This window comes from Gymnoscopelus microlampas (genome assembly GCF_963454915.1).
Source record: "Gymnoscopelus microlampas genome assembly, chromosome: 3".
Classification (NCBI taxonomy): domain Eukaryota; kingdom Metazoa; phylum Chordata; class Actinopteri; order Myctophiformes; family Myctophidae; genus Gymnoscopelus; species Gymnoscopelus microlampas.
Window position 1 is genome coordinate 56912905 of NC_139940.1, and position 25749 is coordinate 56938653.

Here is a 25749-nt window from a genome sequence, read left to right on the forward strand (position 1 = left end):
GGTTTCCAAATGGCCCCTTACGGGTGTGTAACTCTGAGAGTGTACAAATGTAACCTAATGGACCTGTAAGGGTCCATTTGGTTACATTTTGTACACTCTCAGACTCAGAAATTGCAAGTGCTAAATTGCAAGTGCTTATCAGGGTGGGGGGGGTCCCCAGTTCAAATATGATTATTTTTTGGGGGTCCCCAATTAAAATATGATTATTTTGGGGGGTCCCCAGTTCAAATATGATTATTTTTTGGGGGTCCCCAGTTCAAATATGATTATTTTGGGGGGTCCCCAGTTCAAATATGATTATTTTTTTGGGGGTCCCCAGTTCAAATATGATTATTTTGGGGGGTCCCCAGTTCAAATATGCTTAATCTTGGGGTTCCCCAGTTCAAATATGATTATTTTGGGGGGTCCCCAGTTCAAATATGCTTAATCTTGGGGTTCCCCAGTTCAAATATGATTATTTTGGGGGGTCCCCAGTTCAAATATGCTTAATCTTGGGGTTCCCCAGTTCAAATATGATTTTGGGGGGTCCCCAGTTCAAATATTATTATTTTGGGGGGTCCCCAGTTCAAATATGATTATTTTTTGGGGGTCCCCAGTGCAAATATGATTATTTTGGGGGGTCCCCAGTTCGAATATGATTATTTTTTGGGGGTCCTCAGTTCAAATATGCTTAATCTTGGGGTTCCCCAGTTCAAATATGACTATTATGGGGTGGGGGTCCACAGTTCAAATATGATTTTGGGGGTCACGGCCTGACAAGGTTGAGAACCACTGGTGTAGGCTTGTTAAAGTGAATATTTTACAAAGATCCACATGTAATATTTTATTGTTTCTTCATAATGAATAGAAAGTCTAAGGTTCAGCAATAAATTCAATAAATTGCCATCTGTGTCTTACAGAGTCTGTCTGTCTGTCTGTCTGTCTGTCTGTCTGTCTGTCTGTCTGTCTGTCCGTTCATTCAGTGACAGTTACACACCTCCTCCACCAGGGGGCAAAAGGCATTAAGGCAGCAGTGCCCTGGATCCTTCATTGCGCATGTTTGAAACACCAGGAAGTAATCCTCGGAGTTTTTCCTGTTGACGCGAGGTTCCCCCAAACAAAGAATGTCTCTTAAAGGAGGTGAAATGTCTCTTAAAGGAGGTGAAATGTCTCTTAAAGGAGGTGAAATGTATCTTAAAGGAGGTAAAATATCTCTTAAAGGAGTTAAAACGCATCAAATGGAGTCCGTACGGCTGAAGATAAATGGACACCTGACGTCGGTGGGAGAGGAGATGTTGTGTGTTTTGGAGAAACACACAAGCGGTGATGTTTGTTGGGTCAGAGTCTTTGTGTTGGAGCGCCTCAGTGCGGCTGCAGAGTTCATGTGCAGCCTCTTCCAGAGAGAGATAGAGACACTAACAGGTATGTCTGTTACATGCACAACATCAAAGTACACACGCCTCTTCTGACTTCCAGTGTTGGCAGATTTTGCGAGAGAAACAAGCAGATTCATGAAAACAAGCCCAAAAGAAGTGACACAGCTTCATAGGCTATTTATTTGAAAATAGCCAATATGCAAGCTCACAGCTTTTTGCGATGCAGCGCGTTGTGAGCTTGTAGATCTGCTTTTTTTTTTTTAAATGTTTTTGAAACATTTTAACAACACAAATCTTGGCACTACATTGTTTTAGATGGGGGTGGGCCCATGGACAAATACATATTAATCTGGGGGTCCTTGCTATGAAAATGTATCGGAATCGGGAAAGAAAGAATGGTATCGGATGGAATGGGTCTCTAGAGCAGTGGTTCTCAAACTTTTTCATGTCAAGGACCTCCAAATTTACACTTATTAGGCCACGGACCCCCCATTTGAAAAGATATGCTAGGGACCCCCATAAGAAGAGATTTTAACGTTTCTAGCTGTGATTCTCACCCATTTTAATTTCAAGGACCCCCAGTTTGACATGCATTAGGCTACGGACCCCATTTAATGGCATTTCTATCTTTGGGACCCCAATCTATATTGTAAAATCAATGTTAATTTAACTCTGAGAGTGTACAAATGGAACCAAATGGACCTAACGGGTCCATTTGGTTCCATTTGTACACTCTCAGAGTTACAGACCCATAAGGGTCCATTTGGTTCCTAACTATCTATTCTATCATTTAGCTGGGGACCCCCTGGAATCCCCTCAAGGACCCCTGGGGGTCCCCGGACCCCACTTTGAGAACCAATGCTCTAGAGGATGGAATGGGTCAATCTACTTGAACAATTTTAAGGGGGGAATACCAGCTGTCCCTCTGACTTTAGACGTACAGTATTTTTGCTGAGATCTGAATGGCTCACACAGGCTCAAGTTTAACTTTGCATCGCATCACATCATGTTTTTTTGTCTTGTTTTTGTTTTGGTGAACGTAGGTGGAGGAATTAGCGAAAAAAAGAAGAAAGAAAAAGATAGAAAGAAAAAGTCCAAAGGAAAGAAGAAGACGGGTGAGAAAGAAAACATTAGTATATGCATTGTGCATGTATGTGATTATGAATGTGATTTGAATGCTCTGCTCACTGTATTGTTGCTAAAAACAATACATTCTTATTTTTTTCACCTGAAGAAGGAGTGCCTTTTTTGTCTGCACCACTGGGTTAGATCAAGCAAGAATTCCTGAATCACAATGACAAAATTCCAGTTGACGATTACACAACTAATTGCGATTCATTGTTTCTGGCATTTAACACTGGAAAATATGAATACAAATTATATTTCCGTTTGCCTTTTAGGTTTCGTGATCAAAAGTTGCACAGGGTAGATATGACAAATAACTCAAGTATATACACAGAAATTACTGACATAGATAATAATTTAATACTTTCAAAACAAAATTGAAAATAGCGGAAATAGCTGATCTACAAGCTTACACTTGTAACCCGTTGTTAGCTTGTTAGTCCATGAGCCAGACAAGATTTCATTAGGGCAAAACCATACCTATATTAAATTGTTTATAGGGTCTATATAATTAAATAAATATATGATAACCTTTCCACAGGAGTAGCTTTTTCATATTTATCACACGTTATTTTCCCCATACATACATGACAGGTGAAAAAATTACAAAATTCAAAAAATAGTTATCATAATGAAACTTCTCCAGTTGATTACTTACATGAAGGCAATGATTTATCGTATTAAAAGTTCTGAAATTGTATATGTAAATATGCAAATTAGGCATTAGGAAAATCTGCCCAAATTTGCATAACTTTCCAGAATCAACATTGGAACATTGGACAAATCCAGAGTCAACATACTTATTTAATTTTGTTAAGATGTTGGAGTCAAAGGTTTTTAATGAGGGAATATTCAATATCTGGCTCAATTTTGGGGCTCTGGCTCATGGACTAAATGCCTAACTTGTAATACGATAAATCATTGTCTTCATGTAAGTAATCAACTGGGGAAGTTTCATTATGGTAACTATTTTTAAAATGTTGTCATTTTTTCACCTGTCATGTGTGTATGGGGAAAATAACAATGTGTGATAAATATGAAAAAGCTACTCCTGTGGAAAGGTTATCATATATTTATTTAGTTATATTGACCCTATACACAATTTAATATAGGTATGGTTTTGCCCACTCTTTCGATAATCATTGCTCAATTTTGGGGCTCTGGCTCATGGACTATGTAGGTACAGCTATTTTTGAAAAATGCTTGAAAATGTATGAACATTTTTCAACATGGAAACGATTATGACGATTTTGCGATTATCTCAAGTAATTAAGATTAGGTGATTATGTAATAATTGTGACAGGTCTATTCCTGGACTTTGCTTACTGAACTACTAAAGACTAGTTGTTGTGTTGTTAGTTAAAACAATGCAGCACTGTCTTCTTCCGTTGTAAAACATTAAATAAAACTAGAAAATATTGTTCCTGAAGAAACAATGTGGGCTCACTTCAAGACAAAAAATAATAAACTGCTCAAAAAAAGTTCTGAAACTTAACTTCGGTCAATAATATCTCCCCTTTAATAATACCAATTGGTATTGTGTTTTATATCATGTTTATCGTTGATTAGTCACCTTTACAACGAGGTACAGCTTGTAAGGATCGGGCATTCGTGGAATGAGCAACACAACTGAATGTGTGGGTAGCGCCTCCAAAAAATGTGCCAAGATCAACCAATATGCTTCTGTTGGTTATCACTCTTGTTTTGAGCAACCTGCCAGCACACACCTGCTGAGAGGTGTGTGCCAGTCACCAGGTGAGTGACTGGCACCTGAGCATGGGTTATGTTTCCCCTCATTGGATCACTCCAATGTGGGTATCACTCCGCAGCGGAGGGATACATTCGAGGTAAGGATTAACTGATTCACTACCGTGCGCACCTGTGCGTGCGTGGGGGTGTGGCCTCCCCTATATAGGCACACCACACCCACGCGCGCCTGCTTTTTCATTTCTCGGCGGAACATTCAGGTTCAAGGTCGGTAAGTGAGCAGAGAAGGTATGTAACCTCTACTATAGCTCAATTATTTCACATCCAAGTGTTCTCAGTGGCTAGGTTTAGCCTGGAGCTGCTAACTTTGTAGCCCTCCTCACGAGAACTCTTTATTATTGTGCCGTGTGTACCATTTATGCTGGTTGCTAAATGTTTGTAGCGCTGTTAGCGCTGGTTAGCAGCAGGCTGCACTAACCAAGCCTCAGCTTGTACTAGCTTTGCTAGCTGTTCTGAGGTCTTTTTTGTGCTTTCTTTCCTTGCTTTGCAGGAATCCCAATTAAAGGAAATTCTGCTTTATATTCCAAGGTTTGTATTTACAGTCAGTCTCACCATAACCTGGTGCTGACTGTTATTCCCCCTTAGCTGACAGGCGTCTCCTTAACCTGGAAGCCTGGTCAGTTTGTTGTGCTTTATAGTTCAAGTTTTGTGTTTCAGTCAGTTTTACCATAACCTGGTGCTGACTGTTATTCCCCCTTAGCTGACAGGCATTTCCATAACCTGGAAGCCTGGTCAGTCGGTGCTTTATATTTCAAGTTGTGTGTTTTCAGTCAGTTTTCCCATAACCTGGTGCTGACTGTTATTCTCCCTTAGCTGACAGGCATCTCCATAACCTGGACGCCTGGTCAGTCTGTTGTTTGCTGACTACTTTTATTACTGTTTAAGAAATAAGTGTATTGTTTTCAGTTACAAGTGTGACCCAGGTGTAAGACCCTTACGGGGCGGCCATTGTCATTGGGCCTCTCCCCTGGTAATTCCCTTACCGGGTTCAGTGCATAGGGAGAGGTGACCCTGCCACGGCGTGCCAGGTGCACGGGTCCACTACAGGATGTCAGCCCTTTGTGTCAAGTGCAGAGAGGACATCCCACCTGGGGATGCGCATGCATCTTGCATGCACTGCCTGGGGCTGGCCCATGCAGAGGAGGCGGTGAGGCGCCCTAATGGCTGCCTGTACTGCGCAGTCTTCTCTGAGCGCCTGAGAGTGGCCCGACTGGGGGCCATGCGGGCCTGGGTGGCTCAGGCCTTGGCTCCAGCCGAGGACCGCAGATCTCTGCCTCCCTCTGGTGTGGTGAGCCGTCATCACAGTAGTCCTGCCCGCAGTGCAGGCGGGCATGGAGAGCAGGCCTGGCATCAGCGGGTGGACGCTGACCAGGGAGATGACATTCTCTCAGTGGAGGCCAGCGAGGGCCTTTGGCTGGGAGATGACGCCGGCACTGTTAACCGCAGGTCCGAGCAGTCAGCGGGGCCCTCTGAGGGGGGCAGTGACCGTCCTGATGTGGCCCCTGCCATGCAGGAAGGGGTCCAGGACCTTGTAGAGAGGATCAGAGTTACCCTGGACATTGCCCAGGAGGATCCTCCGGGCAGCCCGCCAGTGGTGCCCATATCCAGTGCCTTCAAGGAGGCCATGATGGAAGGCTGGGCTGAAAAAAGAGGCCGCTTCCACTTTACCTCTGATTCGGGGCCATGGGCTTTCATGGCAGAGCCTGATTCCCTTGGCCTCCGGGAGTACCCAACCATGGACTCCATGATTGCAGCCATGGTCCTGCCAGATAAGGACATCATTGGCAAAACCCCCCGTCTTAAGCCTGGTCCTCCCAGGACGTTTGACGATGACCTCAAGACGGTCTATGGTTCACTGACAGCGGTGGGACGCCTGTCTAATGCAGCGATGCTCCTCCATGCCTACCTGCAGAGCTTGCTGCCCCAGGTCACAGGGGATGGAGGACCTCTCACTCAAGAGGTGAAACTGGTTTCTGACCTGATCGGCCAGATCCAGAGAGACATGGCCCGGGCTAATGGGAAAGCCTTGGGCCAGATCGTGACTGCTAGGCGCCACCTTTGGCTGGCACAGACCAAGCTGCCTTCCTCTATGCAGAGCACGTTTGCTGACCTCCCCCTGACCCCCGGTGTTACCTTTGGGCCCGGGGTCGATGATATCTTGCGGCAGACGGACAGGGTCCGGAAAGATCGGGAGACACTGAAACATTTCATGCCTCCACCTCGGGTCCGTGCCCCTCCTTTCAGGCCAGGCCGACAAGACCGAGGTGGCCCTCCACCATCCAGGAGGACGGCAGAGTCCTTGCCTACTCGGCAGCCCCAGGCTGCGCCACCTAACCCGGCTCAGAGGCGAGTCGACAGGCGCAGAGAGGAGGACCGTCGTCGGGGACGCAACGAGACTGGAAGGCCCAGACGCCCCACTCCTAGGGGGGGCGGGCCACAGCAGTCAACCTGACGGTGTTACCGGCCTCGGCCGCTTCTCCCAGGCCCAAAGGGCAATCTGGGAGGAGCGGGTGGAGTCCCCATGGGTTCTTTCTACCATGCTCCAAGGGTACAGACTCCAATTCCGAGGCCGGCAGCCTCCATTCACGGGTATCCATCCTACGACAGTGGCCGACCCCCTGAAGAGGGAAGTGCTGCGGAAGGAGATATCCGTGCTGCTGGACAAGAACGCCATCAGGATACTACGGCCGCTAGAACGGCTAGGTGGGTTCTACTCGACCTATTTTGTCATTCCCAAAAAGGGCGGGGGGCTTCGCCCTATTCTCGATCTGCGAGGGGTGAATCGCTGGCTAAAACGGTTAAAGTTCCGTATGCTTTCCCCAGCTCGTGTTCTTCAGGCCATGTCGAAGGGCCTATGGTTCACGACGATCGACTTGAAGGATGCGTATTTCCAGATTCCCATCCATCCATCCTGTTGGAAGTACCTCCGGTTCGCCTTCGAAGGGACGGCTTACGAATTCATGGTCCTTCCCTTCGGGCTTGCGCTGGCGCCACGGACATTTACCAAATGCATGGTGGCAGTCCTCGCGCCCCTGGCAGCCAGAGGTCTGACTATATTAAACTATCTGGACGACTGGCTAATTTGCGCTCACTCCGAGGAGGAAGCGAATTTAGCCACACACAAGGTTGTGCTCCACATACAGCAGTTGGGGTTGGTGTTGAACCACGAGAAGAGTCACTTGACTCCATCCCAGGCTGTGACATTCATAGGGATGTCTTTGGATGCACAGACAATGAGGGCGTCTCTACCGCAGGTAAGGGTAGAGACGATCCTCTCATTCCTGAGCCGCTTTCAGCGGGGTCAGAAGGTGACAGTGTGGGAGTGCCAGCGTCTGTTAGGCTTGCTAACAGCGGCCTCACTGCTGGTTCCTCTAGGCCTGCTCCATCTCAGGCCTCTACAACTGTGGTTCAACTCCCACAGATTTCACCCGAAACGACACAGACATCGTCGCCTTGTGGTGACAGCACAGTGCCTGAGGGCGCTGTCGAGGTGGCGCTCACGCTCCTTTCTATGTCAAGGAGTGGAGCTGCACAGGGTGTGTCGCAGGGAGCTAGTGTGCACGGACGCATCCCTGGCAGGTTGGGGAGCAGTGCACAATGGCAGGTCAGCGAGTGGCCAGTGGAAGGCCCCGTGGCTGGGCAGACATATCAATGTCTTAGAGCTCAGGGCAGTGCACCTGGCTCTTCAGAGTTTCCTCCCGTCCCTAAGGGACAGACATGTGTTGGTGAGGACAGACAATGCCTCAGTGGTGGCCTACATCAACCACCAGGGGGGGGTGAGATATCCCCGTCTGCACAGAGTGGCAGAGAGGTTGCTCTTGTGGGCTCATGCGCATCTAGCTTCTCTACATGCAGCGTTCATTCCTGGGGCTCACAACACAGCAGCGGACATGCTCTCGAGGGCAGGGCCGCAAGAGGGGGACTGGCGTCTGCTCCCCCAGGTGGTGCAGCAGCTGTGGATGAGGTTTGGCCAGGCCCAGGTGGACCTCTTTGCCGCCTCAGGGAACGCTCAGTGCCCCCTCTGGTTCTCAGTGACGGGGCCTCCGGGACCCCTGGGACTGGATGCTCTGGCCCACGACTGGCCAGAGGAACTGCTGTATGCTTTTCCTCCAATTCCCTTGATCCATGCAGTGCTGGACAGGACCAAGCAGGCAGGTCACAGGTTGATACTAATTGCCCCGTTTTGGCCGAGGCGCCCATGGTTCAGTCTCCTGTCGTCTCTTCTTGCAGGGACTCCATGGCAGTTGCCCCTAATGCCCAACCTGCTCTCGCAGGCCGGGGGGACCCTGTGGCACCCCGAACCACGGCGGCTCAATCTGTGGGCCTGGCCCCTGAGCGGCGCCAGTGGTCAGAGCTAGGCCTCCAAGAGGGGGTGATAGCTACTTTGCAGGGAGCCAGGGCTCCCTCTACTAATGCAGCATATCACTTGCGCTGGCGAATCTTTAGTTCTTGGTGTGCAGCGCGCAGCCTGGACCCAGAATCCTGCAATGTGCAGGCCATATTGCAGTTCTTGCAATCCTGTCTGGATAAGGGATTGTCTACCTCCACTGTGAGGGTGTACTTGGCAGCCATCTCTGCTGGTCATGTCCAGCTTCCAGAGGGTTCGGTGGGGAGACACCCCTTGGTCTCAAGGTTCATGAAGGGGGCCAGACGTCTGCGTCCAGCCAGAGCTAAGGCGGCTGTACGCTGGGATCTGGACATTGTTTTGTCAGCCCTTACTAGGCCTCCATTCGAACCCCTCGAGGCTGCTTCGTTGAAGCACCTTTCTTTGAAGGTGGCCTTTCTACTAGCAATCACTTCCACCAAGAGGGTTGGTGAGTTGCATGCTCTTTCAGTAAGCCCTGAGTGCTTCCAGATGGGGCCTGACCGGAGGAGTGTGGTTCTTCGACCAAATCCTTCCTTCTTGCCGAAGGTCCTGTCTGAGGGGTACGTCAACAGTCCCTGGTCTCTATCTGCTTTCTCCCCATCTGCAGACGGGGAGGGGCACGGCTCTGCTCCCAGTGTGCTTTGCCCTGTAAGGGCTCTGCAAGCATATGTGAGTCGCACACAGTCGCTGCGCAGGACAGACCAGCTCTTTGTGTGCTATGCAGAGCGGGTCCTGGGGTCAAGTCTGTCTAAGCAGAGGCTGTCCCATTGGATTGTGGACACAATCCAGTTGGCATATGGTCTGGCTGGTAGGCCTGGGCCAGTTGGTGTGGTGGCTCATTCCACCAGGGGAATGGCCTCATCTAGAGCCCTCCTGCGGGGGGTTCCACTCTCTGAGGTGTGTGCCGCAGCCAGTTGGGCCTCATCTGCCACCTTTGCCAGATTTTATAATGTCAACGTGGCGACACCTAATGCAGTGGTGTCGGCAGTTCTGGGCAGCTCCTCCTGACCTCACAGACGAGGCGGCCAGTTCGGGGTAGGTTCTATGCTTTCAGCCTTCTTGTTGGCCTGACTGTTCCTACCTCAACCACCAGGTGAATCGGGTAATTCTATACCCACATTGGAGTGATCCAATGAGGGGAAACATAACGAAGGTTACGAAGGTAACCACGGTTATGTGACCCTATTGGATCACTCCAATCCTGTCGTGGTGCTTGAGGCGCCTCGAAATGTTCTTCAAGCAGGCGCGCGTGGGTGTGGTGTGCCTATATAGGGGAGGCCACACCCCCACGCACGCACAGGTGCGCACGGTAGTGAATCAGTTAATCCTTACCTCGAATGTATCCCTCCGCTGCGGAGTGATACCCACATTGGAGTGATCCAATAGGGTCACATAACCGTGGTTACCTTCGTAACCTTCGTTCTGCAACTTTGTTCAGTTTGTGTTGATGCTCCAAGCAGCAACACTGCCCTGATGGAAAGATGCCACTTGTGTCCTTTCAGAATAAGGCCTGTGCAATAGGGCAAGTGAAGCTGGTGTTCCGTTATGCAGAATGACAGTATTATTTGGTGTCAGCCCTGGTACATTTTCCAAACATTAGACCAAGTTCTGTGAGACTGGTGAAGTCAACAAGGAAGACAACAACAAAAGACACCTTGCTTCACTGAGGAACCATAGATTTACAGGCAAGATTTGCACAACGGTACCAAAGACAGATGTCAAAGTTGCAGGGCCCATGCTTAGGTGTCAGTTGCACACCTGTGACTGGCACACACCTGCCTGCAAATGGTACCAGGGCTGACATCAAATAATGCGTAATTTGCGTAACGGAACACCAGCTTCACTTGCCCTATTGCACGGGCCTTATCCTGAAGGGACAAACGTGGCATCTTTCCATGGGGGCAGTGTTGCTGCTTGGAGCATCAACACAAACTCAACAAAGTTGCAGAACCCATGTTCAGGTGCCAGTCACTCACATGTGAGGCAGTCACTCACCTGTGACTGGCACTCACCTCTCAGCAGGTGTGTGCTGGCAGGTCGCTCAAAACAAGAGCGATGACCAACAGAAGCATATTGGTTGATTTTGGCAATTTCTTTCGAGGCGCTACCCACACGTTTAGCTGTGTTGCTCATTCCACGAATGACTCTTACAAGCTGTACATCGTTGTAAAGGTGACTAATCAACAATAAAAATTATATAAAACACAATACCAATTGGTATTATTAAAGGGGTGATATAATTGACCGAAGTTAAGTTTACAAACTTTTTTTGAGCAGTTTATAAAAAGTACAAATTCAGTCGGGGTCCCAGGCAGTGCTCTATTTGACTTGGTATCTCTGACTGTGTTGTATGTGAGATTGGAGACTTGGCTCCGGTTGATCAGCTGTTTCCATTCTCCTAATTGTCATCAGATACGCTGTGTGTGTGTGTGTGTGTGTGTGTGTGTGTGTGTGTGTGTGTGTGTGTGTGTGTGTGTGTGTGTGTGTGTGTGTGTGTGTGTGTGTGTGTGTGTGTGTGTGTGTGTGTGTGTGTGTGTCACTACTATATAAAATATACTTTAAGTACCATAGTAAAAGTACTCTTCCAAAGATTGTCAAGCCTTCTCCAAAATAGCAGATCCACAAGCTCACACAAGATACATACGACTATTTTCGAAAATAGATGATCTACAATCTCAAGCTTGTAGATCAGCTATTTTCGACATTGCTATTTAAACAATTTTATTAGTGTGCTTCATGATGTTACATCTGGGAATTAGCTGTAATTTTGTGCAACATGTTTAAAATGTTAGACTACCTCCAAACATACACTCTGTCTGTCTGTCTGTCTGTCTGTCTGTCTGTCTGTCTTTCGATCGCCAATTACCCAAAGAAAGTTTAAATGTCTCTTGGAGAATACCGCAGTGTCTTCAACTAAGCTCTAAACACATGGATAGAAAAGCCGTTGAGAGTCAAATAGCCCGGAACATAAATGTCTATTTTGCAACCCTTTCCTGGCCTATATAAACACATTATGTCTTGAAACATAAATACGCATTAACAGGTGCAAATAAAACCATTCGGGCATTAGAATAAATACATACAATACAGCCTTACACAAACATGACCATTATTTTGTTGGACAATACTAACTCAACAAAATAGGATCAAACCTGTCAAGAACTCATTGGTTGCTTTGTGGGATAATCCCCCCCCCCCCCCCCCCCCCCCCCCCCTTTGTGAATGTAGTGGATAGATAAACTACAGCACTGTTTCACACACATGTTTCAAATGTGATCACATCATGTTTCCGCTCTTAACATGCATTTAGTATACTATACCATTCTTTAAAATATGATATGATACATATGATGATATATCGGCTAATGTAGCTACTTTTGGAAAGTTTTGGGAACTCTTATGAAAATGTTGACCTACATTGACATGAGCAAAATAGGGATGCCAGGTTGAAAGTGGTTAAATACAGTAGCATTTTACTCTTTATTTATTTAACTTTCCTTTTGGTATTACTTGAATTATATATGTTTTTTTTTTATATTGTGAGACTTTCTTTGTTAACTGCATAAGGAACTGTACCAACAGTCAGTTAAAAGTCAGACTGACTGATTGACTGGTTTTGTTGATGTAGTGTATGAATGGTGCAATGGTGTATGGTGCAAACTTGAAAATGAGATGGATGTGTAGTCTTAGTGGCTCAGTGTGTTACTTATTTTGGAGATTTGAAGATTGTGAGATAAAGATCTATGTCAAACAGAAGATCCCCAAAAACAGCCATGGTACATGGTGAAACTAGAGCATTTTGTTGAGGTAATTACATCATCCAGCAAAATGCAGAAAAATACAGGGTCATTTGTGTAGTTTGATGGCTTTATGTATTTATTCTAATGGCCATATATGGTGACAGCCCAGAGTGGTTTTATTTGTTTCTTTAAACACATGTGTTTAAAGAAAAATGTGTGTTTATTGAGGAAAGGGTTGCAAACAGCCCTGAGCAATGGCAAACAGACCCAGGGTCCCCACGGTCATGAAATTCCTGGAAATATTTTGAAATAAAAATAATAATAATCCAGTACTGGAAAAGGTTTGGAATTGATCAAAGGTCCTGGAATTTATCAAGGGTCCTGGAAAAATATTTGGCTATGCATTGTTTTTGGCTATTGATTTTTTTTAATACAAAATATTTTCATAAACATGTATAACATTACACGAAATATGTAACATAAGTAGTAGGGATGCGCGATATATCGGCCAACCGATATATATCGGCCGATATAGCCGTTTTTTAATTAATCGGTATCGGTCCGATATCAAAATTGCGCCGATGTTAACAGCCGATGATTACCTCTGTGTCCACCGTCTCGCTGCTGTAGCTGCAGGACTCTAGAGTGTGTGTGTGAGTGTGTGTGTGGTGGTGGTGGGGGGGGGGGGGGGGTAGGTGTCGGGTTTCACATGGTGTACCATGCGCGCTGCGTCTCATTCACTCAGACACAGACAGAGAGGCTGAGTGTGTCGTTGTGAGGCTACTCGGTGCTTGCGTCCCGTGTTGCTCCACTCGTTAATTCATTTGCTTCAGGTGTGTAAGCCCAGCGAAGCTTATTAAAGTGGTCATTGGGCAAAAGCAGAGCCTCCGCGACCGTGTTGGTGAACAAACATAGCCGTAGTTGGGCGCTGTTTGGCAATACTTGTTGCTATAGAGCTGCATGCTAATGAGTGCTAAGTGCTAACAACAAACAAATGTATGCTATTAAGCGCGCGCACACACACACACACACACACACACACACAGTGTAGGACAGTGGTTCTAAAAGTGGGGTCCAGCTAAATGATGGGTAGTTAGGAACCAAATGGACCCTTATGGGTCTGTAACTCAGAGTGAACAAATTGAACCAAATGGACCCTTATATGGGTCTGTAACTCGGAATGTACAGTACAAACCAAATGGACCCTTATGGGTCTGTAATTCAGTGTCCAAATGGAACCAATTGGTCACAATTTTCAAAGATAGGCCTACTGGAGAAACTTTTCAATAGCAGACTAGATTCTTTTTTGGAAAGATTTAATGTAGCCTACTCTCAGAGAGTCCATATGGTTTTAGAACTAACAGATCAACATCTCAGGCATTGGATTCATTGAAAGAATCACAGATGCAATTGGAATATTAATTTACCTCAAAAAAGCTTTTGACACTATCTATCACAACATATTAATAAACAAACTGGAGAAAATTGGTATTAGAGGCATTGCAGTAGACTGGATTAAAACAAAGTTATTTGGACAGACATCAACAGTTTGTGAAGCTGGGCAAATACAGCTCAAATCATTTGGACATTGCTTAAGTTGTGGCGTCTCCCAGGGGTCAGTATTGGGGCCCTTTTTATTCTTTACATCATATATTATATTATTCTTTATATCATATATATACATATATTTGCCAAGTTTCTAAGCTGCTGTCACTGGTACTTTTTGCAGTTGACACAAATGTTTTTTGCTCTGGGGATTATCCAGATGATAATATAAAATAATTTGGAATAAACAGGGATTGCTTTTTCAAATTCAGTGTTTACACATGTTTTTCAGAATGGATAAAACGTATTTTTTTTATCGATCATATCGGTATCGGTTATATCGGTTATCGGCCATAGCACCGATATATTATATCGGATATCGATATCGGCCAAAATGTCATATCGGTGCATCCCTAATAAGTAGTTTTTCGCCGAACAGGCTGTGTAACATCCCATCCGCACTGCCAGCGATGCGACGTGACGTGACGCGAAGCATGTTACATGTTTTTGAATGAGACCGTCCTGACCTACCGCGAGCGACAACGAACCGTGCAACGACGTCGTCCACCCCTCCTATTTTTCAATATGCCATAATTTTGCACGAAATGTTGAATGAAATTGTACTATTTTATATTCTATGCTTTATTTTTGCTACACTGCCTATCTTTGGGCATTGTACATAGGAGTAAGAGACTCATTATTGCGCTGAATGATTTGTTTTATAGGCCTGGAAATTGGGCTAAATATTCTGGAAAAGTTTTGGAAAAGTTTTGGAAATTCATTGCTAAAAATGTGTGGGGACCCTGCAGACCACACATACCTGCTCAAACAGGTTCTCACATAAAGGCTTCTATTCACTGCCTTTATCCAGTAATATCAGTGATTTGACTTAAATGTGCTATAATATAAGTGATTACTTGATTTAAACTACATTTTATTGTTCAAACGTTAAAACATTCCAATAGTAATCATTGCTATAGAGTGTTTGTTCAGGTGTCCGGCTCTTTAATAAATATAAAATACATTTTCAGGTGAGTCACCCATTTCATCCAATCAGGAGAGAGAACCTCATAGAGATCACGTATCAGCTTGTGTTCCAATTCCAAATGTGTCTACTCATTTATGTTTCCTCACTGACTATTTCATTTCTTTATCCTGTATGAGTTCTCTCTCCTGATTGGATTAAATTGGTTTTAAATATCTGAAAAATGACAAAACATTTCAAAGTAAAACATTCAGGCATGTGTGTCCATAGTAAGCTGTTTTTTTTTTAAACTGTGAATGGACTTTATAGGTGAAAGTATGAAGGAGTTGTGATGTACCAAAATCTTCCATTGACTTCTATTATAATTTTCTGAACTTTTAAAGTGAAATATTTCTAAATACGACAAAACATTTCAAAGATTCATGTACAAGCACACAATTCCACATTAAGTTGAACATTTTAAAGTTTGAATGGTGTTTCTAGGTGTAAGCATGTAGGACTTCGAGGGCAATTTTTTTTTTGCACTGGCAGATTTGTCTGGTCCCACGCTATGTAGAACTATTAGCGTGCCAAAAATGTACAAAAAGTATTGGAATCAAAATATACTTTAAGTACCAAAGTACTCACATCTTCCAAAGATTCTCAAGCTTGTTCAAAATAGCATATCTACAAGCTCACAAAGCATGACTTTGTAGATCGGCTTTTTTATAGTTAATGTATGACATAGGGGGGTATGTCTTGTGGTGTGGGAGGTGGGGTGGCGGTGGAGTATGGGGTGTGTGTTTTGGAACTTGCAGTGTACAAACGTTTTAGCATCAATATATACTTTGAGTACCAAAGTAAAAGTACTCATTGTTTTCAGAAAATAGCAGATGTACAAGCTCATAACGCATCACATTGTAGATGGGCTGTATGTGGCTACTGTAGGTTTTGTATTAATAATAAAATCTGCAAAGTAACAATTAACTAAAGCTGTCAAATGCTGTCATTGTAGTGGAGTAGAAGTAACAAGAATGGAAAGTAAAGTAAACGTACCTCAAAATTGTACTGTGCATTTTAAGTACTTGTATACAGTAGTACTTAATTACTTTGCAGCACCATTGAGCAGCCACTGACTGACAGGTTAGGTATCACCATCTGCACTGATTGCTAGAGTGTAGAGAGGCATGGGTTTATATTAATGGTTTTATCTCAAAATGTATACATCACACAGCTTAGATATTTGGATTAAATTGGAGAGCAGACCTCTTGGTGATGTAAAAAACATATATGTAGTGTAACAAATGCGGCCGCAGTGACTTTACGAAAACATGGGGCATACCTTCTCTCTCCCTTCTAGCAAACACCCTTAGTGTGTATTGGAAAAGCTGAAAAGACTGTGAGATCCACATGTGCTTTGAAGGGTAATAGCGTCAAAAGCGATCAAAAAGTTAAACACAGCAATGGAGATCATAATATGCCTCAACCTTTTAAAGTTTAAATGGAGTCTGTAAGTTAAAGCATACCGAAGTAACGTGATTGAAAAAAGGGTTTTCAGTTTAAACAACATTGACTTTCCCATAGACTTTATTGGGTGTTTAAAGTTAAATGTATAAAAAAAAAAGACTATAAAACATCAAATTGAAAAGTACCAGCATACTTGTACAAAGTAAGCTGTTTTTTTGTTTTGTTGTATGAATGGAGTTTCTAGGTGAAACTGAAGGACTAGTCATTTTTCCCTAGACTGTTATGGTATGCACCTGTGTGCTCCCACCGCCACCCCAGCACCACTAGTAGGCTCTGCTATTAGTTATGTTCCCCATGGGGTTGTTATTGTATATCTATATATCTAAAAATGTTGCAGATCCTGAATGCCGAGATAAATATTGTATCCACACTTTTATTCTCATTCTATAATAAAATATTGGTTCAATCTATTTGTGAGTTATCTGACTGAAGTATAAATGTATCCTACAGTTCCTTTTTGTTCTATGATATTGATGCACTTTAGGATTGGTTAAGTGTCATGTAGCAGTGTTTGATGAACTAACCTCCATAATGGTATTTGTTAATGCCAACTAGCTAAAATAACTGGTTAAGCCAGCTGGCCCTTTCCTATTTATAGTTGACCTTCCATAGTACCCTATTTTTGGGGCGGTGTAACCGCCCCCTATAAGTGAGTTTTGGACACTGACCAATCCTGCACCGTGATTGGCCAATAGTCTACAACGCAGTCTACACCCCTAACCCTTCCATTGTTAATGCAAATTGATACTTTTGCAAAGTCAGCCAATCACATTACAGCTAGTGTCATCACCACTAACTGTAATGTGATTGGCTGACTTTGCAAATTCAGGACTGTGATTGGCTAGCGAAACACATGACACATGTGCAGCCCTATGAATAGCAGTATGGACTTAAAAAAAAGTAATTTATCCTTTTTTTTAAGTGAGTCATGTTGTGATGACCACACACCGCCCACTTCACACTGGGTGTGATTTTTTACTCTGGCCCGTAATTGGGACGAGACAGGACTTGTTCTGTGGGAGTTGGATGTGACGGAAGTGAAAATCCACTCCTGTGTCGTCTTCTATGGACCACTTTGTTTGTGCTGCTGGGTTGGAAATAACTAAACCGCTGGTAAAGTCTATGCCAACCGAGTGGAACACAAACAACTTGGTTAAAGAAACAGAAAATGTAAATTTCAAACATTCAGTGCTTTTCTCTCATTTAATTTGTCTTTTCTCCCCTAGACTTCGTAGCTGTGTGTACAGAGGAGGTTCCTGCTGAGAAACAGGAGAGGAGCCCACATCTGGTCCAGGAGGAACCACAACCTCCACAACAAAAGGAGAGGAGCCCCAGTCTGGTCCAGGAGGAACCACAACCTCCACAACATGAGGAGAGGAGCGACAGTCTGGTCCAGCAGGAACCACAACCTCCACAGATTAAAGAGAGACCAGAGGATGGTGATTGTTCAACATTTACATTATTAGCAGTAAAGAGTGTACATGACGATGAAAAGAGAGAGACAGAGCGTCTAGCCAGCACCTCAACCGGATACATGAAAACAGAAGCTGCTGTAGAGGACTGTGGAACATCACCACCCACTATTGATGTCTGGCTCCTCTCTTCAGACTGTTCTGAATCTGACACTGAAGACAGTAATGACTGGGAGGAGACCAAGGAAGGTCAGTCAGCTTTAAACTCACTGAAGTCACACAAGACACACAATGTGGAAGAAGACAGCAACAAGATGTCTCAAGACCTGAATACTACCCCCACGAGGAGTCACACAGGGAAGAAGACCATTAGTTGTACAGATTGTGGCAAAATATTTAACTTCACGGGACATCTGAAGAGACACATGATGATTCATACAGGGGAAAAGCCCTTTCCCTGTGATGTGTGTGATAAAGGCTTTACTCAAATGGATCATCTAAAAAGACACAAAATGATTCATACCGGGGAAAGGCCCTTTACCTGTGAAGTGTGTGATAAAGGCTTTATTCTAATGTATCAGTTAAAAAGACACAATTGTGTAAACGGCAGTAGTCTAAAGCGTGATCGAAAAACACACATGAGGTACCATACAAGGGGAAAACCTGTTATGTGTACAGTGTGTGGCAAAGGCTTTACTTCAATGTCCAATCTAGAAAACCACATGAGGACTCATACAGGTGAAAAGCCCTTTCCTTGTAGAGTTTGTGAGAGATGCTTTAGTCGAAAGGGTGATCTAAAAACACACATGCAGACTCATACAGGGGAAAAGCCCTTTACGTGTAGAGTTTGTGGAAAATGCTTCCGACGAATGGCAGATAGAAAAAGACACATGATGACTCATACAGGTGAAAAGTCCATTATTTGTAGCATTTGTGGCAAAGGCTTTAGTCGTATACATTACTTAAAAACCCACATGAGGACTCATACAGGGGAAAAGCCCTTTACTTGTACAGTTTGTGACAAAGGCTGTAGTCAAAAGGGTGATCTAAAAAGACACATGAGAACTCATACAGGGGGGAAAAACACTTAGTTTCACTTTGTGACAAATGCGTTGGTGTAGATGCACATCTGAAGATAAACTACATTGATTCATATGGGTTAGAAATTGTATTGGACAGTAATAAATACTTGTTTTATTTTCAAAGAAGCCATCTGTGATACATGACAAATGTATGATCATTCTAATCCAGTATGACAAAGACAAGTGATAGATACTAAAGAGGAATCACTCATGGAAAGTTTTTTGTTTTTTTTTGTCATTGAATTGAATGCATGCATTCAACGTGATGATTTGACTTTGTATGAATGTCACCCACCTTGACAATAAAGTTCAGAATCTGACGATGGAATATCAAATGCTTCTATTTTTAAATCCTTTAGTTTTTTACCTGCAACTCATAGGTTACTGGTAGAGTAACATAAACATGTCTTTTAATATTTCAAATGGCGTAATCATTATTTTATTAATTCAATGCATTTTTCTCTTCGGGATTCTGGGCTACTTTGGCAGTTTTTGCATACGTTTCCCTTCATGTAGCATATAAAAATGTTAATGTGTTACTGTTCCTGATATATGTAAACAGCATGTCATCAGCTTGTGACTGCAACCTGTTCCTGTATGTGGATGACTCGGCCCCGCTGGTCTCGGACAGGGACAGGCTGCAGGTTGAAAAAGCTCTCAGCTCTGAACTCGATACGATCCACATTTGGCTCACTGATAACAAACTATCATTTCACCTGGGAAAAACTGAATCCATTCTTTTTGGGTTAGTATTAACCTCGGCAAGGCCCATAGCTTCACCATCAAAGTGGGTGATGATGTTATCACAAGAAAAGAGGAAATTGCCTACCTAGGTTCCATTTTAGAGGCAAACCTCTCCGGTGATAAAGAGTTATCAAAAAAAGTCAACCAAAGAACAATTTTTTTGTATAGGATGTCTCTAGTCAGTAAGAATACTTTGAGGATTGTTACAGGGGCCCTCATCCAAGGTCACTTCGACTATGCATGCTCCTCATGGTACCACAACACCACTAAGGCCTTAAAATAAGGCTCCAGAAATCCCAAAACAAACTGGTATGGCTACTTCTTGGCCATAAACCTACAACTCAACTAACCCCTGCTCATTTCGCTAGGGTCGGATGGTTCAGGGTTGAGGACAGAGTACATCAACTTGCAATGGGCCTGGTCTACAAGATACACCACAACATTAAGATACCCATGTACCTGTCAAAGTACTTCAAAAACGTAAAGTCCACAATCACAACACCAGAGGTAGCTGCACTGATCACGTCCAACCCAGATTTGGCACAAACAAGGGGTTGAATTTATTCTCCTGCTATGCAACAACAATGTAGAAAGCCCTACCAAAAGTACTGAAGGGGTGTAAAACCCTATTCTCTTTCAAAACTGCCCTAATAGTAAGGCGGGAATATGCCGTTTTCAATACACGATCGTGCACTTGGTGATACAAGCGCGAAATTTGGCACAGATGTCCTTCATATGACCCTAATTGATAATCAACCTCTGGCCACGCAAAAACCTAAGATTTCAAGATGGCCACCACCAGTTTTCAAAATGGCTGCAACTGTGCCAACATTTTGGACTATATCACTTTGCTGGGGCTGTAAATCTTTGATTTCCCCCTTATTTTAATATAGGAGAATATGTTCTGAAGGTATTTCTACCAAGTAAGATAAAAAAATAATATTAGGTTCCAATATGGCGGCATATTTTCCAATATGGCTGCCGATAAATTGCATAAATGTACATTTACATGAGCTTGTAGCACATGTATTTGTATTAATTACCATACACAGAATCAATTTAGAGCACATTTTAAAGTGATTTGGTAGCTTTTTATTGACCTAGGAAAACAGACTTTTCAATATGTTCACCAATAAACAGGTGCTGACCTTTTTCTCTTTCCGTGGAAGGACAAAACTGTATGGCATCTGCTGAACGCATGAAAGAAGCAAAGACATGATGACTTTGATCCAATAGCTGATGCATTTTCATGAAGGGGGATCCATCTGAGGTCCTTCGACAGCTTTTTCAAGCCAAGTCTTTGTGTCTGGATAGCTCAGTCGGTAGAGCTTTCACCTTCGGATCACATGGTCATGGGTTCGATCAGGATCAGTGTATGAGTAGGTACGGTGAGTGTGGCGCTCCACCTCAGCAATACCAGGGGGTCTATAAGACGGTGTTCACTCTCCATTCCGACATCTCACCACTCCGACTAGTGGCTTCCGCGTGCGGTTAGGGTTAGGGTTAGGTATAGGGTTCGTCAACGTCGGAAAGGCGACATGTCGGAAAGGAGAAATGCACCCCTATAAGACCCCTGCGTTCTCAGCTGATACTGACAATAAGTCTCAGACTTACTTAATATGAACAAGTGCAACTGCTATGACAACAACGTCAGTATCTGAGCTGCGAATCATGATGTGTCAGATGCTATCCTCTGCAGCTCAGATACTGACATCGTTGACATAACAGTTTCACTTGTTCAAAGACTTGGCTTGAATTAGCTGTGGATTGCCGGCTATATATATATATATATATATATTGTGGGGCGTCGCTAGGCAACAGCCTGCCAGGTAAGCACCTCAGCAGGGAGAGTCAGTGGGACAGAGGCGGTGCACGGCCAGCCAGGCCCCGCCCCCAGCTGGGCTGCGTCATCGACGGGCGTTACCTGCCCGTCTACCTGTGGAATCAGCCTGAAGTGAGCGCAGCCGTGGCACCCAGCTGGGGAGCGCACAAACAATGTAAAAGCACCGTCTCTGCCTCAGTGTGGACTGACTCTCCACGCTGGCCAGACAGGTGCACAGGCGGTAAGCGACCCCCCACTTCTTATCCTCCTCCTCATTTACCTGGTGTTATATAGATCGGAGTCTAATGTCTGTATCTCTCTGTTATAGGCAACCTAGGACCTGGTCCAAACCTTACAGAGCGTCTGTGGACAGGAATCCCCCGCAGAGCGCGGGCAGAGGATTACGCACAGACTTTATATATTTCACTGAACCCTGGCTGGGTAGTGATAGTTATTGTTCTTGTCGACTTATGATTTGAAACGTAATAACAAGACGGCACCGGGGGAAACCCCGTGGACGTGCCGTATTCATCAATAAAACGCCCTGTGAGGCCTTCGCACATACTGTCTCCGAGTGTTGGTTTGGTTCAGTCTTCACAAGTGGTGGAGAATACGGGTAAAGACTGATCCACGCCAATACCTCTGATTATGGAGCATGCACAGGCACTCACCTTAAGAGCCAGACCGAGTTACAAACAGCAGTGCAAAAGTTAATGGATAAAATGACACAGGACCCGGTGCTCTCGCGGGCACCAGGCGATGTACTCACCAAACTGTCTCCGGATGACGATGTGGAAGCCTACCTGGAAGTATTCGAACGCACCGCCGCTCGGGAGAGGTGGCCAGTGGCTGACTGGGCCTCGCTCCTCGCGCCGTTTCTGACCGGGGAAGCCCAGCGAGCGTGTCGGGACCTGACGCTGGCCGATGCTCGAGACTTCCCCAAATTAAAAGCTGCGATCCTGGCCTCCCACGGCTACAGCCTCCCCGCCCGGGCCCAGAGGTTCCACAACTGGGCCTACCAGGTGGCCCAGTCTCCGCGACCGCAGGTAGCCGCTCTGCTGAGAGTGGCGCACAGCTGGCTGACCACCGGGGGAGATCCGCCCGCCATCGACCGCCTGGTGATTGATAGATGCATCCGCTCGTTGCCGCCTGATGCACGGAAGTACGCCTCTCAAGTCAGCCCCAGCTCCCTGGAAGAGTTGGTGGCCCTGTTGGAGAACCACCAGGTTAGCGTGGAGATGCTAAAGACGACCAAGATGGACGCGCCGCGTGGCGGCCCTGACGAGCGCTCCGGCCGCGAGCGAAAGAGGACGCCGTCGCCCAACCGCTCGCCTCCCCGTCGGAGGAACTCGGCCTCCTGGAGCTGCCCGGACCGGGACCGCGACGTCGCCATGCCTACCGCGTCCAGCGCGGACGGAGCCAGAGCCTGCCTCCACTCGGGAAGCAGCCCGTGAAGCCACTCCGTCCTGCCGGTGAAAGTGGGGGGAGTCGACACGCACGCGCTCCTGGACTCAGGAAGCGCCGTCACCCTGGTCCACGCCGCCCTGGCCGGGCCCTTGGAGAAGGCCACCATCCCGGTCACGTGTGTCCATGGCGACCTCCGCCATTACCCGGTCAGCCACATCCACATCCAGACGCCCCGGGGCAACGCCGTGGTGACCGCCGGCGTCGTCCCGAATCTTCCCGTGCCGCTCTTGATCGGCATGATCCGCCGCCGCACCGCCGCCAGTGACGGCCCACTCGGCCCACTAGGCCCACTCGGCCCAGCCCGGCCACGGGCCGCCCGGCCTGCCCCGCCTTTGGAGCTCTTAGCGACACCTCCCTCAGCGGCGACTCCACAGGAAGGGACGCGGCGGCGCCCGAGGAGGAGGATCCACCCAACGCCCCGGCGGAGACCACGCCGGAGCCAGACGCAGACGCGGACCCGTTCATGGAGTTTCCGCGCCCTGAAGCGTGTGCCTCGGAGCGGAGAGGGGAGTTCGCCACGGCCCAGTGGACCGACCCGAACCTTGAGATGGCCAGGCAGCGCGTCGTGGCCATAGACGGACAGAAGGGCGAGGGGGTGAGTGACCTTGTGTCGCCATACTTTAATGTGAAAAATGGATTGTTATATCGGGCCGTGTTAGTTAGCGGGGCAGAGCTAGTGGAACAGCTCTTGGTGCCGAAACCGTATGTCACTCGAGTTCTATATTTAGCCCACACTCACCAGTTCGGGGCCCACTTGGGGGTGAAGAAAACGTATGATCGCATATTGGCTCGCTTCTATTGGCCCGGGGTGAAACGGGCTGTGGAGGATTTTTGCAAGAGCTGTCCGGAATGTCAAAAAATGTCTCCCCGTCCCTCACAACGTAACCCCCTGGTACCACTACCGATTATCGATGTGCCGTTTTCGCGACTAGCTATGGACATTGTGGGCCCACTCCCCAAGTCCGCCCGGGGCCACCGTTACATTCTCGTCATTGTGGACTATGCCACCCGCTATCCAGAGGCCATACCATTACGCACCGCGTCAGCCAAGGCTGTTGCGCACGAACTGTTAATGCTCTTTAGTCGGGTGGGAATTGCGGACGAGGTACTCACGGACCAGGGCACGTGTTTTATGTCTCGAGTTATGACACTACTGTACCGCTGGCTAAAAGTGAAACGCATACGCACATCGGTGTATCATCCCCAGACCGACGGACTGGTGGAGCGGTTTAATCAGACTCTAAAAAAAATGTTGAAAAAGTTGATTGATGTGGATGGCAAGGACTGGGACCAGTTAATTCCCTACGTCCTGTTCGCCATCAGAGAGGTGCCCCAGGCTTCCACAGGGTTTTCTCCGTTTGAACTGGTGTATGGGAGGAGACCACGCGGCCTGTTGGACCTCGCCAAGGAAGCCTGGGAAAGCCAGCCATCTCCCCACCGGAGTGTAATCGACCATGTCGCGCAGCTGCAAACCCGAGCAAAGAAGATTTGGCCCCTGGTCCGCCAGCATATGGAGCAGGCACAGAGGGACCAGTGCCGCACCTACAACCGGGGGGGCAAGCTCCGGGAGTTCCAGGTCGGGGAGAAAGTGTTGGTACTGGTCCCCACCTCCGAGTGCAAGTTCCTGGCCCAGTGGAAAGGGCCCTACGAGGTGGTGGAGAAAGTAGGCCCTGTCGACTACCGAGTGAGGCAGCCGGGTCGGCGCAAAGGCCACCAGATTTACCACGTGAATATTCTAAAACAGTGGCACACAGCGGGCCCGCTGCCTTCCTCGGTCCTACTGGCCACCACCTCTCCGCGGACCCCCGCCGCCGTGCCGACAGGAGATGACTTGGCCCCGTCGCAGCGCCAGGACCTGAAGGAGCTGCTGGCGCGCAACGACGACATCTTCTCCGAGCTGCCCGGCCGGACCACCGCCATCCGCCATGACATCCGCACCAACCCCGGCGAAATAGTGCGCCAGCGGCCCTACCGGATACCGGAGGCCCGGAGAGTGGCCATCAAAGAGGAGGTGAAGAAGATGTTAGAACTCGGCGTAATAGAGGAGTCCCACAGCCCCTGGTCCAGTCCAATTGTGATCGTGCCGAAACCTGACGGGACCTTGAGATTCTGTAATGACTTTAGGAAGCTGAATGAAGTCTCGGCCTTCGATGCTTATCCCATGCCACGAGTCGATGAGCTGATCGAGCGCCTGGGACCGGCCCGCTTCGTCAGTACCCTGGACCTAACGAAGGGGTACTGGCAGGTGCCCCTGACGGAGAGAGCCAAGGCCAAGACGGCGTTCTCCACCCCCGAGGGCCTCTTCCAGTACCGCGTCCTGCCGTTTGGAGTCCATGGCGCCCCCGCAACCTTCCAGCGGCTAATGGACCGGGTCCTGCGGCCCCACCGGGACTATGCTGCCGCGTACCTCGACGATATCGTCATACACAGCCCTAGTTGGTCCCAGCACCTCCTGCACCTCGACGCCGTCCTGGGCGCCCTAAGACGAGCCGGCCTCACCGCGAACGCCAAGAAGTGCCGGGTGGGTCTAGCGGAGACTGACTATCTTGGATACACCATCGGACGAGGGTGTGTGAAGCCCCAGGTCCGGAAGGTGGAGCGGATCCGGGACTGGCCCCGGCCCGCTACTAAGAAGCAAGTAAAATCATTCATGGGTCTAATCTCATATTATCAAAAGTTTATTAAAAATTACGCTACTATTGCAGCACCCCTATATGAGCTGACGCGCCAGAGCCTGCCCCACCACGTCGCTTGGACAGCGGAGACTGAGGCGGCGTTCGTCACGCTGAAGGCTGCACTATGCGAGGAACCGGTGCTGATCGCCCCGGACTTC

The 25749-nt window shown here is 46.8% G+C and overlaps 1 protein-coding gene across 2 annotated transcripts; it reads left to right on the forward strand.

Annotated features, from left to right (window-relative positions):
• The first annotated feature begins 1093 nt into the window (after positions 1-1093).
• LOC311041556 (uncharacterized protein) lies at positions 1094-19203 on the forward strand. Of its 2 annotated transcripts, XM_084051972.1 has the most exons (4): positions 1094-1140; positions 1204-1401; positions 2399-2470; positions 17616-19203. In XM_084051972.1, exons 1-4 carry the CDS (start codon positions 1104-1106, stop codon positions 18890-18892), a joined length of 1584 nt encoding a protein of 527 aa, XP_083908098.1. In that variant the 5' UTR covers positions 1094-1103; the 3' UTR covers positions 18893-19203. The 2 variants fall into 2 exon arrangements, with proteins under 2 accessions (XP_083908098.1, XP_083908097.1); XM_084051971.1 differs by having other exon boundaries at positions 1094-1401.
• The last annotated feature ends 6546 nt before the right edge of the window (positions 19204-25749 follow it).

Bases quoted from the DNA above. Each gene is read 5' to 3' on its own strand.
- LOC311041556 (XM_084051971.1), top strand. From the start codon at position 1,104: ATGTCTCTTAAAGGAGGTGAAATGTCTCTTAAAGGAGGTGAAATGTCT. The intron at 1,402-2,398 runs GTATGTCTGTTA...TGGTGAACGTAG, and splicing joins AGAGATAGAGACACTAACAG to GTGGAGGAATTAGCGAAAAA. The intron at 2,471-17,615 runs GTGAGAAAGAAA...TTTCTCCCCTAG, and splicing joins CAAAGGAAAGAAGAAGACGG to ACTTCGTAGCTGTGTGTACA.